Source organism: Lagenorhynchus albirostris, chromosome 21, assembly GCF_949774975.1.
Source record: "Lagenorhynchus albirostris chromosome 21, mLagAlb1.1, whole genome shotgun sequence".
In the NCBI taxonomy this organism is placed as follows: Eukaryota; Metazoa; Chordata; class Mammalia; order Artiodactyla; family Delphinidae; genus Lagenorhynchus; species Lagenorhynchus albirostris.
The window spans coordinates 22,185,470-22,199,221 of NC_083115.1; the positions used below are offsets into that span (position 1 = coordinate 22,185,470).

The 13,752-nt window shown below is 42.6% G+C and overlaps 2 protein-coding genes across 5 annotated transcripts in view; one reads left to right on the forward strand and one right to left on the reverse strand.

Moving 5' to 3' along the window:
* The window catches only part of CENPU (centromere protein U), a 32,663-nt gene that overhangs the window by 6,417 nt on the left and 12,494 nt on the right, over positions 1–13,752 (forward strand). Inside the window, exons 4-8 of one of the 2 annotated variants that reach the window (XM_060136694.1) lie at positions 2,838–2,943; positions 6,934–6,994; positions 7,451–7,684; positions 11,151–11,217; positions 12,367–12,475. In XM_060136694.1, the coding sequence (XP_059992677.1) occupies positions 2,838–2,943; positions 6,934–6,994; positions 7,451–7,684; positions 11,151–11,217; positions 12,367–12,475 (577 nt within the window). The remainder of the gene's footprint in view (positions 1–2,837; positions 2,944–6,933; positions 6,995–7,450; positions 7,685–11,150; positions 11,218–12,366; positions 12,476–13,752) is intronic. The other variant, XM_060136695.1, reaches the window with a different exon arrangement.
* Positions 5,928–13,752, reverse strand: part of PRIMPOL (primase and DNA directed polymerase) — a 53,601-nt gene continuing 45,776 nt past the window's right edge. For all 3 annotated transcript variants that reach the window (XM_060136689.1, XM_060136688.1, XM_060136687.1), the window contains exon 15: positions 5,928–6,297. In XM_060136689.1, coding sequence (XP_059992672.1) covers positions 5,933–6,297 — 365 coding nt within the window. In that variant the 3' untranslated portion in view covers positions 5,928–5,932. The remainder of the gene's footprint in view (positions 6,298–13,752) is intronic.

Genomic DNA, 13,752 nt, shown 5'->3' on the forward strand with positions numbered 1-13,752 from the left:
ACAAACAGAAGATGGCATAGTGTTTGCATATAACCTATGCACATCCTCCTGTTCACTATCAATCATCTCTGGGTTACTTATAATACCTAATACGATAGAAATGCTATGTAAGTAGTTGCCTGTGTGCAGCAAATTCAAGTTTTGCTTTTTGGAACTCTCTGGAATTTTTTTTTCCCCAAATATTTTCAATCCCTGGTTGGTTGAATCTGTGGATGCAGAACCCATGGATATGGAGGGCCAACTGTACACCTCAGTCATGTGGTGATTCTGCTTCAGCGTTTTGAGGAAGTGTTTACACGGCAGCTGTACCACTTTGGATTCCCACCAGCTATGTATGAGGGTTCCAGTTTCTCCACATCTTCATCAAATCTTGTTATTATCTGACTTTTTGATTCTAGCCATCCTAATGGGTATGAAATGGTATCTCACTGTGTTTGTGTGGTAAAATATACATAACAAAATTAACCATTTTAATCATTTTGGTGTCTGGTTCTGTGGCATTAAGTGTGTACGTCGTCGTGCAGCCATCACCCCATCCGTCCTCAGGACTTTGTCCTTTCCTTCCCCTGAATGAAACTCTCTGCCCAATAGCCGACGGCACCTCGCTCCCCTCTCCCTCTTCTAGCTTTCTGTTTCTGTGAATTTGACCACTCGTGTAAGAGGAATCATACAATATTTGTACTTTTGTATCCTTTTTCTCATGTAGCATTATGTCTTTAAAGTTCATCCATGTTGTAGCATGTGTCAGAAGTTCCTTTTTTTTTTTTTTTTTTTTTTTTTTTGCGGTACGCGGGCCTCTCACTGTTGTGGCCTCTCCCGCTGCGGAGCACAGGCTCCAGACGCGCAGGCTTAGCGGCCATGGCTCACGGGCCCAGCCGCTCCACAGCATGTGGGATTTTCCCGGACTGGGCCACGAACCCGTGTGCCCTGCATTGGCAGGCGGACTCTCAACCACTGCGCCACCAGGGAAGCCCTCTCTGTTTTTTTCAATAATACCTATTCACATGGATGTGCGGTGGTATCTCAGTGTGGTCTTGAGTTGGATTCCCCTAATGACTAACGTTGAGCATCTTTTCAGTGCGCTTATTGGCCATTTGTGTGCAGGCACGCCTTGGGAGATACTGCGGGTTTGGTTCCAGACCACTGCAGTAAAGCAAATATTGCAATACAGTGAGTCACGAATTCTTTGGTTTCCAGTGCGTATAAAAGTTATGTTTACACTACACTGTAATCTATTAAGTGTGCAATAGCATTATGTGTAAAAAAACAATATACATTCCTTAATTAAAAAGTACTTTATTGCTAATCATCATCTGACAATGCAGGGTTGCCACAAGCCTTCAATTTGTAAAAAACACAGTGTCTGCAAAGTGCAATAAAGCAAAGTGCAATAAAACGAGGTACGCCTGTATCTTCTTCGAAGAAGTGTCTGTTCACATCCTTTACTTGGGTTGAAATCAGGTTATTTAACTTTTTATTGTTGAGTAGTAGGAGTACAGCTTGTGTGACTGGTTACATATGGAGATTAAAAATTGGTCTGGTTTTCTTTTTTTCCCTTGTTATTCCCAGTAGTAAAGTAAATAAAGCCCTTTGCCTAGTTGAGGCCAATACAAAGTATATTACTAACTTTAAAATTGTGCAGTTGCTATGTTCATTATATAAGCAGCTGAAACGTTTAAATCTGAGAACGTTTAAATGTGTGCAGCACGCTAAAGCCTGAGAGTGAAGAGATGGGTGCTTGGCCGTTACCAGGCACCCCTGCAGCCATTCACTCCACTCTGGTGGCCTCCTCCTTCCCCCGCCACAAGCCCAGGCCAGGCTGCCGAGGCCTCTCCTGTGACCCCCCTCTTCCTCAGCAGGTAGGAGCATCCTCCCACCAAGGCCATGTGGTCTCCTCTCCTTTATCTCCGTTTCTCCATTATCTCCTTTATCTTCATTCCAGTTAACTTATTTTTTTTTTTTTTTTTTTTTTTTTTAGTTTTGGCTGTGTTGGGTCTTCGTTGCTGCACAGACTTTCTCTAGTTGGGGCTACTCTTTGTTGCGGTGCACGGGCTTCTCGTTGCGGTGCACGGGCTTCTCACTGCGGTGGCTTCTCTTGTTGCGGAACACGGGCTCTAGGTGTGCGGGCTTCAGTAGTTGTGGCTCGCAGGCTCAGTAGTTGTGGCTCGTGGGCTCTGGAGTGCAGCCTCAGTGGTTGTGGCGCACGGGCTTAGTTGCTCCACGGCATGTGGGATCTTCCAGGACCAGGGCTCGAACCCGTGTCCCCTGCATCAGCAGGCGGATTCTTAACCACTGTGCCACCAGGCAAGTCCCCATTCCAGTTAACTTTTTATGCTTAGCTCAAGGCTCTAGAGTAAAGGAGAGAGGAGGGGAAGTGCGGAAGGACTGGTGTCCCTCCCCAAAGGGCTAGTCGTCCACAGATGTCGAGTGCCCACCCTGCGCCAGGCACTCGGTGGGGTAATGGAGTTGCAGGAGTGGGGCAAGCACTCCAGACCTGAGTTTATTGTTCATGCTGTGTCTCCCAGGTAGATGTGTGATGCTCCATCAGGTGAGGAAAGAATGTCAGACCTCCTGTTTATCTTTTAGCTCATTTAAAAGTTTCCATATAATATATAAGGACAGTAAGGTTATAGCTTAACTATCCATGTATTTATTGGTGAAGTGGTTTACATTTTTTCTTGTTGAGGTGTGAGATCATAAGTAGCATATGTAATTGGTTTTGATTTTGTTAGCCATTTAAACACAGGTTGCTTTATACTCCAGTGTGAAGGAACAAACTTGAATACTGCTCAGACAGCCAGACTTCTGAATGCCCTTTTTAAAAAAATCTTTTGTAGACCCTCCTTTACACAGCACTGCTATATATGCTGATGAGGAAGAATTCTCCAAGCACTGCGGGTCATCTCTCCCCTCAACTCCTCAAGGAAAAGAAGCAAAAAGAAGGTACGGGTGGATCTCAAGCAACTGTTTACTCATGGTTAATGGGATTTCTGAGGCGTTCTTTAAGATACAAGCTTATAAAACCAAAACTCTTTAAAGATCTTTTGAGCCAACTTAAGTTTTCCCTCAAGAAGACTGGGACGTGAAAAGGCAGTTTTTCAGTAATTGACATTACTTATAATAACTGTAACTGACACCTGATTATCCTAGAAAACATACCAGTGAAGGTGGTTTAGCTTTGAGGTAAAACAAAGAAGGAGGGGAAAGGTTTCATGAGCATAGAATTTTAAGATGATTTTGAGAGGTCCCTTTAATTTACAAATATGCTTAATTGTCACAAAAGATATGTTTTCTAGTTCAGGGTGGGAATAGGGAAGAGAAGCTGATAATCCCAAAGGAAACGCAGTCTGTTGTAAATTTCAGCTGCATGGTCCCTAAGCTGCATTGATTTGAGTTTTCAGATTTATGTGGAGGCCTGAGTCAGGAAAATCTGTAAAAATGACACCAGAGGCAACTCGAGAGCACATACAATGAAGAAGTCTTCAGTAGCTGCAGTACTAACTAAAAATTATTAGCTAGAGCAAATCCTTGACTTAAGGACCTCTGTTAGGTAATAGGTCAGTTCTAGTTACTATATTTTGAAAGTAACAAAACTGTATTTTTAAAACAAATATCCCACTTGGGCAGAAATCTAGATGAGGACATCTTTCTGAGGTTCTCTGCACTGAGGAAACCTTATGGTACTTGGTTTTTTCGGAGACTCCAGTTTTTCTATGAGCTGTTATTGGAAATTGGTAACAAAAGCCAAATATTTGGAAAACCGCACAGTTCATTTTAAATGGTGGTGAATGTAATTTTTCAAGAAGAATTTTTGAATAGGTGACACATTCACATGGTTTAAAAATATTAAAAGGTTAATAATAGTCTTTACGTCCTCTCCACCATCACCCAGCTCCTGCATCCACTTCTTCCTTCTCCCCCACTATTAATTTCTTATATGTCTTTTCACAGTTTCTTTGTGCACATCAAAGTAAGAATACAGGGTTTTAACCTTTTTCGAAAAGGCAAGATACCTTGCTACCTGGCTTTTTCCGCTCTCTGTATCTTGGAGATCTTTCCATGTCAGTGCATATGGAGTTTCCTCGTTCTTCTGTTCACAGTCGCAGGTTTTCCACAGTTTGGATCTTGCATAGTTTGTTTCCCCAGTCCTGGATCGACAGGCAGTTGGGTTGTTTCCAGTCTGCTGTCACCAGCAGTGCTGTAGTCAGTAACCTGGCACATATGCCGTTTCACACACGTGCCTGTATTTTTCACATATGTGCCTATATTTCTGTGGAATGTGTTCATAAGGGAAATCCTCAGTCAAATGAAATATGTTAGCAGTTTTCATAGTTACTGCCACGTTCCCACCAGCGTGGTATCAGACTTGGAGTTTTGCCAGTGTGATATGCTGTCTCAGTCTAGTTCTAGTTTGTGTTTTTCTCATGACTGAGTTAAATAGCATCTCTTATATGTTTCACAGGTCCTTGAATTTCTTCACCCTCTTTATATCCTTTTTCCATTTTCCTAGTGTTGGTCATTTTCTTCTTGACTTCTGTGACTTCATCTGAACATGGGTGAAATTAATCCTATTTGTCATGGACAACTCCTGGCTTTCTGTTGTGTAAGTGGATTGAGATTGTGCCATTGAGTAGGACAGGGCTACCTAGGAGATTGAGTACTCCTGTCATCGTGAGGCGGTCATGAACTTGGTGTGGAGATGTCAGAGAGACTGCTATGTACTTGGGTCTGGTGTTCCCAGGAGGGGCTGAACTGGAGTTCAGACTGAAGTGGTTTGGTACAGGAGGTGTAGGCACGGGTGAGCGCTCCCAGGGAGAGACGGTGGGCCGAGAGGAGGCGGGGACCTGGGACCACCCTGCAAGAAAGCCTGGCATCTGTCCAGGTGGAGAAGGAGCTTGCAAAGCAGAGAGAGGACCAGTGGCCAGAGGGGGAAGGAGGAAGCCAGGAGAGGGTTTGTGCTCGGGAGAGGCGGGGTGGGTGGTGAGTAAGTGTGTGTCCTCAGGAGGACCAAACGCCAGTTGGGGAAGGTCTGAACACATGGGTCGGTTTAACAGTGTGGATGTCCTTGGTAATCTTGGTTTTGGTGGTGTGATACGTCCAGACAAAAAACTTTATTTGGGTAGGTTAGACCGGGCTTATATATGGATACAGAAGGAAGTCCGGGCAGAAGGGATGCACGGGGAGGAGCGCGGGTGGGGAGAGAGGGAGCGCACGGCAGCGTTCCCCAGGACTCAGGCGGCATCAGCAGCCAGGCCCCCGGGCCTGTCCAGGGCTGTTGGGTTCTTTGTTCCCAGATCTCCTCTCTTTCTGTGTCCGCGAGTCTGCTCTCACCCTCTCCTCTCCACCCTCCCCCGTCTTCCTCTCGTGGCTTTAACGACCCATAAGCTGCTGACCCCAAGTCTCCCTCTTGCCCAGCCTCTCCCGAGGCCCCAGCTGTCCTGCACCTTGGCCACGTTTCCCTAGATGCCTATAGGCACCTCGGGCTCAACAAAGCCGAAACCAAGCTCCATCGTTCCTCCTTCGTCTGGTGTCAACAAGCTCCTTTGGTGTTCTCTAGCTTGATGGCCCTGCTGTCACCCAGTCACCCCACAGAGCTGTCTGGGAACCGTTCCCGGTACCTTCTGTTCTCTGACCGGCCTCCTTTGTTCTGGCCTGTGACTCCCTGAGAATCTGCTTTTCTTCTCTCCGACACCCTCCGCCTCCCTGTGGCCACGGCTCAGGCACCTGCTGCTGGTCCCTTCGTCTGTGCGACCACCACCACCACCCCCCGCCCCCGCTTCCAGTGCGTGTGTCTAGCATGGGGGCCTTAGCTCCCTCACCCCCAACTTGTAGGCGTGGTATGGGGGCCCCCTGTGTCTGTCTGGCTCCTCGGGTAAGTAGACCCTGAGGCAGAGTGAGAATTGAAGAGATTTATTAGCAACATCAGGGAAAGTTACAGGTGGAAGAATCCGGATTGAGCAGAGATGGCCCCAGACTGCAGCGCAGCTCTCACAGCTCTGGCCGACCCCAGGTGGTGGGCAGCTCTGAAGGGAAGGCCGGGCAGCAGTGGCTGCCACGCGAGGGTCGCCCTGGTGCGGCAGCCGAGCACAGGCAAGTCTGAGCAGGACGCTTCTGGCCGCCTCGGAGCCTCCCCAGCCCTGGCCTTGGGCTTCTTCCATAGTGTTAGCTTCTCTTTAGCAAGACACTCGCTCTGTACTCTGCTTCCCGTACGTCGAACGGGCCGGGCTGTTTTACACCCCTGTGCTTTTATGTTTACTTTTCCTTCTTCCTTAAATCCCCTTCCCTTTGTTTCTTGGCCTGGAAAAGTGTTCTCAAAAGTCATCTCAAGTCTCATAACCGTGATGTGTTTCCTGATTCCCCAGCCATTTCTCCACATCTCCTCTGCACTCACTGTCTTTGGCCTTCCTACTAGTCAGTGAACCCATTAAAGGAAGGCTCCTCATTTTTCAAGTAATTTTATTCCTTGTACTTGCATTTTGAGGTTGGTGTTAAATAAATGTTTGTTGAATTGAATGAAAAAAATGAACTCTCACCAGAAGTTTAGGGTTATTTTTTCCTTTTCAAAGGATGAAAGAAGGTATTCCCTTTTCTATCCCCTGAGCATGGGCCTAGTGTCTGTGGATTAGTACAGATGATGGCCCGTACACCTGGGAGTGGTGATGGGGAGAAAAGAGCGGTTCTCAGACAGGACCATGAGGTACTGCAGTTACGGGACACTTACTTGCCTGCCAGCACTAAACTGATGTGGCCTGGGTGTGGGAAGGTGTGGGAGATGACCAGTAAATCTGGGAAGGTGGCAGGCCCACCCGTGACAGGTGGGAAATCTCCTTATAAATCGAGCTTGTTTTTGTGTTGGAGGAGCAGCATTTAGAAGACATACGTCAATAAAAATGAAATGTGTGCAAGATATTGATGGTTTGTTCTTTGGTACAGTTCGGACACTTCTGACGTTGAAGCAAGTGAAAATGAGTCTGTAAAAATTAGTGCAAAAAAGGTATGTAGGCGTGTTCTCCTATCTTAAATTGTAAGATATTTCATATCCAGTTAAGTTGGATGCAAATAGAGAAAATGTTCTGTAGCAACATTTTTCATAAAGAGTATATAATGTTTTAGAAGATTTTTTAATAAAAATGAAATATTTTTATATCTGAAGTGTTTTTCATTACAGAGATCTCAAATCCCTGTGTACCTTGTACCTTGTCAGTTTTCATAGTGTTCGTGTAAGGTGTTTAGATGGTGGTTTACAAAGGCAGAGTGATTTGTTGGGAGCGTCTGCTTGGAGCCCTTTAGTCAAGGTTTCTTGTCCTATCCGCTCATCATGTTGCCATCTTCCTATTGCGTTCAGTCTTGAAGTTTAGAGATAAGAAATGTGGACTTTATGGTTATCTAATACAATAGGAATGATAAGCATCTGTACTTTCAAAACAGTAATGCTGTTTTCTTGACATAGCCAAGAAGAAAACTCAAGCCCATTAGCGATGAATCTGAAAGCACTGAAGAAAGTGATGTAAGAAGAAAAGTTAAACCAGCAGAGAACTTAAGTACACAACGTGAAGCTGTTTCAGCTACAGCATCTTCAGAACCTTCAGAGAAACCAGCTGAATCGGTCACGCTTAAAAAGGTGGGACCCCTTGGTGCCAAGCCCTCTGTTGAAAAAGAGACCCTGGAAACAGAAAGTCAACTGGTAGGAGAGTGTCTGCTATCCCCTTGGAAAGAAAAAAAGTTGATAGAAAATGTCTAGGAGGAAAACAAAGCATTTTCTCTTTTTCCTTCACTTCTTTTAAAAGATAAGTTTTACACTTTTCTTATTATAAAAATAAGTTTATTTTAGAAAATTTGGAAGGTATGGACGGGCAGATAAAATCACCTATAATTCCATCACCCCAAAAATAAAATAACCACAACATTTTTTGGTCTATACTCTTCAATTCTTTATTGAGCTTTTCTCACCCTAAGTGGAACCATATCCTTGTCATTAAGTATTCTACATACCATTTTAATAAATGCATGACATTTCATTCATGAACGTGCCATAGTTTAATCTCTTACTAATGAGCAATTGTAATTTTTAAAATGTAAGTGCTTTGATGATTTTCTTTTCTAGCTAAATCTTCATGCACATCCTTGATCATTTCCTTAGAAGAAATTGCTATGATAAGATTTCTGGGTCATATGTATTCTACTTTAAGATTCTTTTTTTTTTAATTTTATTTATTTATTTACTGGCTGCATTGGGTCTTCGTTGCTGCGCGCGGGCTTTCTCCAGTTGTGGTGAGCGGGGGCTACTCTTCATTGCAGTACTCGGGCTTCTCACTGTGGCGGCCTCTCCCGTTGCAGAGCACAGGCTCCAGGCACGCGGGCCTCAATAGTTATGGAGCGCAGGCCCAGCAGTTGTGGCTCGTGGGCTCCAGAGCGCAGGCCCAGCAGTCGTGGTGCACGGGCTCAGCTGCTCCGCGGCACGTGGGACCCTCCCAGACCAGGGCTCGAATCTGTGTCCCCTGCACTGGCAGGCAGACCCTCAACCGCTGCGCCACCAGGGAAGCCCCTATTTTAAGATTCGTGACATATCAATATATAATATCTTTTAATCAAGCTTTTAATATGTCATAATATGCTGGCACCTTCATTTTGGCCCATTGAAATGGATTTCAGGCTTCTGAACTCCAGAACTGTGGGAGAAGAAATTTCTGTTGTTTTAAGCCACGAAGCTGTGGTCGTTTATTATAGCAGCCACAGGAAATAAAACATCACCCAGTGACTTTCCCTTTTCAGTAGCATGCTTTTGGGTTCTAGAATTTCCAGAATTTCCTTTTTTTTCCCCATAGTTTCTACTTCTTGGCTGAGATTCCCTATCTGCATAATCATTAAGACCATCATTTCCTTCTTTGGACATATTTATAACAGCTGCTTTAAGGTCTTTGTTTCTAAGTCAGGTAGAGTCAGTCCTCTGTATCTGCAGGTTCCACATCCATAGATTCAACCAACCGCTGATTGGAAATATTTGACAAAAAATTCCATAAAGTTCCAGAAAAGCAAAAGTTGGATTCGCCAGGCACCAGCAACTCTTTTCATAGTATTTCCATCATATTAGGTATTCTAAGTGATCTAGAGATGATGTAAAGTTTATAGGAGGATGTATATAGGTTACATGCAAATACTACACCATTTTAGAAAAGAGACTTTGAACATCAGTGGATCCCCATGGGGGATCCGGGAACCATCTTCCTTGGATATTGAGGGATGACTGTATCTGGGCTGTCTCAGGGTCAGCTTCTTTTGAGTACTTTTTCTGTCTGGACTATAGGTTACATCTTTTGTGTAACATTTTTAATCTGACACTCTTTGTGTATTGCACATTGTTGGTAGGTTGTTGAGGTTTTGAGCTGTGTCTTCTTCTGAATGCTGACTTTCATTCTAATAGGTATCTTAATTATTGGCTGATCATCTTGAACTGCTGTAGTGTGGTTTATCCTTCGTTAGGGCCAATCTGTGGAAAGCCTAAGGTGTCTTCCAAGCCTCTCTAACTCAGTGGGACTCAACCTCTGTAATAGTTCTCAGTAGCTGCATAACAAAATACCACAAATTTTGTGACTTCAAACAACATACATTTATACCTCACAGTTTCTATAGGTCAGAAGTCCAGGCTCACCTTAGCTGGATTCCCTGCTCGGGGTCTCAGAGGCTGGAGTCAAGGTGCCAGCCAGGACTGAAATCTCACCTGAGGCCCAGGGTCCCCATCTAAGATCATGCAGCTATTGGTAGAATTCTGATCCTTGCCGTTGTAGGCCTGAGGTTCTTGTTTTCTCTCTGGTTAAAGCAGGGTCACTCTCTGCCCTTAGGTCCTGGTCACGTGGCCCTCTCACAACATGGCAGCTGACATCTTCCGAGCTAGCCAGAGAATCTTTCCAGTCTGCTGCAGTGGCCTTTTATGAAACGTAACCTAATCGAGGGAGTGACCATCCCATCATATTCACAGGAGCCACCCACACTCAAGGGGAGGGACGTGTCCAAGTCATTGGGGATCTTGCTTACCACACCTCCCGTCTGTCTCCCTGGTGAACCTGGCCAGAGATTGGTTTTAGGCTTTGTTAGGGTGAGTCTAGGGTAGGCCTTACTCTAGAGCAGTGCTTCTCAACGCTCTTCCATTGTTGTCCTCCCTAAGAAGCCTTTTTAGACATTTTTCCTAACCATCCCCCGCAGTTAAATTTTAATATCATAAATATACTGTGTATCTGTGTATATACTAGGTACTTCGGAGGGTCACAAACCATTGTACTATCTGAGAGTTTCTGGCCTGCCCCCTTGGGAACAGTTTCACCCTGTTTGATATTGCATGATCTAGGGTACCGTTCTTACCCCTAAGTTGTGGTCTCTCCCCAAGCTCAGCTGGATAGACAGCTGTTAACTAGTTGTTAACTAGTTGTTAATGAGGTCTCTGCATTTTCTCCATCTGATCTCCCCCAGAATTTCTTGTTTGTTACTACCTGTTATGTTCTTAATCCCACGATAGCCACGTTCCAGTATACTCTCTGTAGCCTCACGCGCATGTGGAGTAGGCGGTCAGGGGCTGTCGGGGACCCGCACCCAGACCTGTGCCCTTCTCCCTGAGCAGCTTACTGCAGGTCTCTGCCTCCTGCGGACGAGGGTTACCACTCTCTGCTGGGACTGGGCCTGCTGTGCTGCTGTCTCAGCTGTCCCCAGGCGTGCGGGAAGGCCGGCAGCCAGAGTCCACCTTCTGAGTCTCTCAGGCTTGTTTTGCCTGTTGTCCAATGCCTGAATGAAGGTGCCACCCCTCTCCCCACTTTATGGCTGTTTATGGCAAGAGGGCTAGTTCAGAAGCTGTTACTTCCTCTTAGCTTGGAGTAGAAATTGAGCTGATTCCACACATTATCTTAAATAATAAAAGTTCAGTTTCCTCCAAGGCACCCACTGAAAGTTTTAATTACTTTTTATCTTGAGGTGGTTTAATTTTTTTCAGCATTTCCTTATATTAATTTAGATAATTTATATAATTAACTATTAACTTAGAACAAAATGAGAATTGTAGCTAAAATACTGACAATGTCTGATAATACTGTCTTAATTCTGGTTTTAAGAGAAACTCCTCTTAAATAAAAATCTTTGCTGTGGTTTTTTTTTGTTTTTTTAAGAAAACTCAGAAAAAGAAGATGTTTCGTGGCAAAAGGAAGAAACCAAGAAGTGAAGCCACAGACCTGGGTATACAATAGTGTTTTATACATAGTCAATCATTCAAGAATTTTTTAAAAATATATTTCTTAATTTGATAAAGTAGTAAATTTAAGTATATAAAATTGTTACTTTAAAAAGTTAAAAATATGTGACTTTGGAGTAACTGATTTTCCCAACATCATGAAAACTTTCAACATACAACAAAGGACAAAGAATTTTACAATATATATTCATAAACCCACTACCTAGATTTTACTGTCAAAATTTATTATACTTGCTTTAGCGCCTATTCATTAATCTATTTTAATTTTTCATAACATAGTATATACTCTTTTCATACAACATAGTATGTACTCTTTATAGAAGGCTTCTCTCACTCAGCATAACTTTGAGATTCATCCATGTTATTTTACATCATTTTTTATTGACACAGTTTATTGAAAAATGGGAGGAAAATAAAGCATTTTCTCTCTTCAGTTCTTTTAAAAGATAAGTTTTATATTTTTCTTATTATAAAAATATTTTAGAAAATTTCAAAGGTATGGAAAGGAAGATAAAATCGCCTATAATTCCATCACCACAAAATAACTACCATGTGTTTTTGGTCTTTACTCTTCAATTCTTTTACTGAGCTTTTCTCACACTAAGTGGGCTCAAGTCCTTGTCATTAAATAGTCTACAATACCATTTTAATGAATGTATAATATTTTGTTCACAAATGTACCATAGTTTAGTTAATCTCTTATTATATTCCTACAGCTATCTGAATCAATACACTCAGTAACCTTTATGTGTCCTAGAAGTGGCCTATCGGGTAGATTAAAACTATGAAAATACAGTTAACAAAGATCTCAATCACCAGTAGTGTTAGATAAGAGCAGACTGTTAAGTAAAGACGCAGCAAGGTAATTAAAAGGCAGCAGTGCTTTAGGCTGCTTCAGCAGAAATGGGAGAACCAAGCAGACGGCAGTTAGAGGGTGAGGTACAGACGGGGGTTTGTGAGACTGACCGGGAGAGGAAGAAGTGAGCATGTCTCCTCCCATGTGCTTCTTCAAAAGTTCTCGCTATTTTTAGCAATTTGGTGGAACTACTTTCATTGTAGGCTTTTAGAACCCTGGACCTAGAGCTAAACTGTTGATAATTAGTATATTAAATTGACTTATCCTAATGTTGTAGATACTTCCGACTGTGTACCTATTTGGTGTTTAAAAGAAAAGAAAACCAGTGATATCATGGAGTTAGATGTCGTTTTGTCTGCATTTGAGAACATCCTCCCAGAGTATAAGTAAGTCTTTTGATATTGTGATATATGTACCTAATAAATTTCCCTGGAAATAGCACTTTTACTCACTCCACAGCTTCTGGTATGTAGAATTTTCATTATCACTGTTTTGCATATTTTTAAACTTCCATTATGATTTTTTTCTTTAAGCCTGTGAATTATTAAGTAGTACGTTTTTGTATGTCCAAATATGTGACTTTTTAATTTATATTTTTGTATTAACCTTCCATCTTAAATAGTTACAGTCAAATTTCATGGACTCTGGTGATACCTATTTTTGAAATATTGAGGCTTCCTTTATGGCCTGGCACATAATCTGTGGGAAAGCTGTAATTAGTGGTTCTATGTAGAATCTCTAATTATTTTATCTATGTAGAATCAGTATTACTCAGTTTTTCCTGGTACTTCTATCAATTTATGCTATTTATATAGAGAGATTATTTTATTAAGACATCATGTTTAAAATTGCTCTTTTATTTATTACTTTATTTTTGGCTGTATTGGGTCTTTGTTGCTGCATGTGGGCTTCCTCTGGTTGCAGCAGGTGGGGGCTACTCTTCGTTGTGGTGCGTGGGCTCTAGGCACGCGGGCTTCAGTAGTTGTGGCACGTGGGCTCAGTAGTTGTGGCTCGTGGGCTATAGAGCGCAGGCTCAGTAGTTGTGGTGCACGGGCTTAGTTGCTCCGTGGCATGTGGGATCTTCCTGGACCAGGGCTCAAACCAGGCGGATTCTTAACCACTGCGCCACCAGGGAAGCCTTAAAAATGCTCTTTTAGATTGAACATTTTATCCTTATGTAGTGACCCCTTCCATTCCTAAAAATGCTTTTTGTCTTAAAATCTATTTTATCTGATACTAATATGTCACTAGATTTCTTTTGCTAATATTTGCCAGATTTTATATTCTTTTATTTCCAACTTTTGTCTCACCTTAAACTTTATTATTTCTTATAAAATCTTTTTAAAATCCAAAGTGTCCATCTTTGAATTCCACCTGTTGACTTTAGCCCATTTACATTTATTTTAATTATCCATATATTTAGAAGAATATACTGATCCACTGTTTTTACTTAAAAAAATTTTTTTTTACTTTTTGATGTTTTAAAATCCTGTATAACTTTTTTTTTAAAAAAAATAGAATTTACAACTCCCCACCAATAAGGTTAGAATTTTGGCAAGCTCTCATGTCTTAGTCTTCTCACCCTTACCCCACCCCAAAACCCATCACGTTTATAATACTTAGAGACTTTAATTCTGGGAGAAGGGCTATCACAGTTGATGTG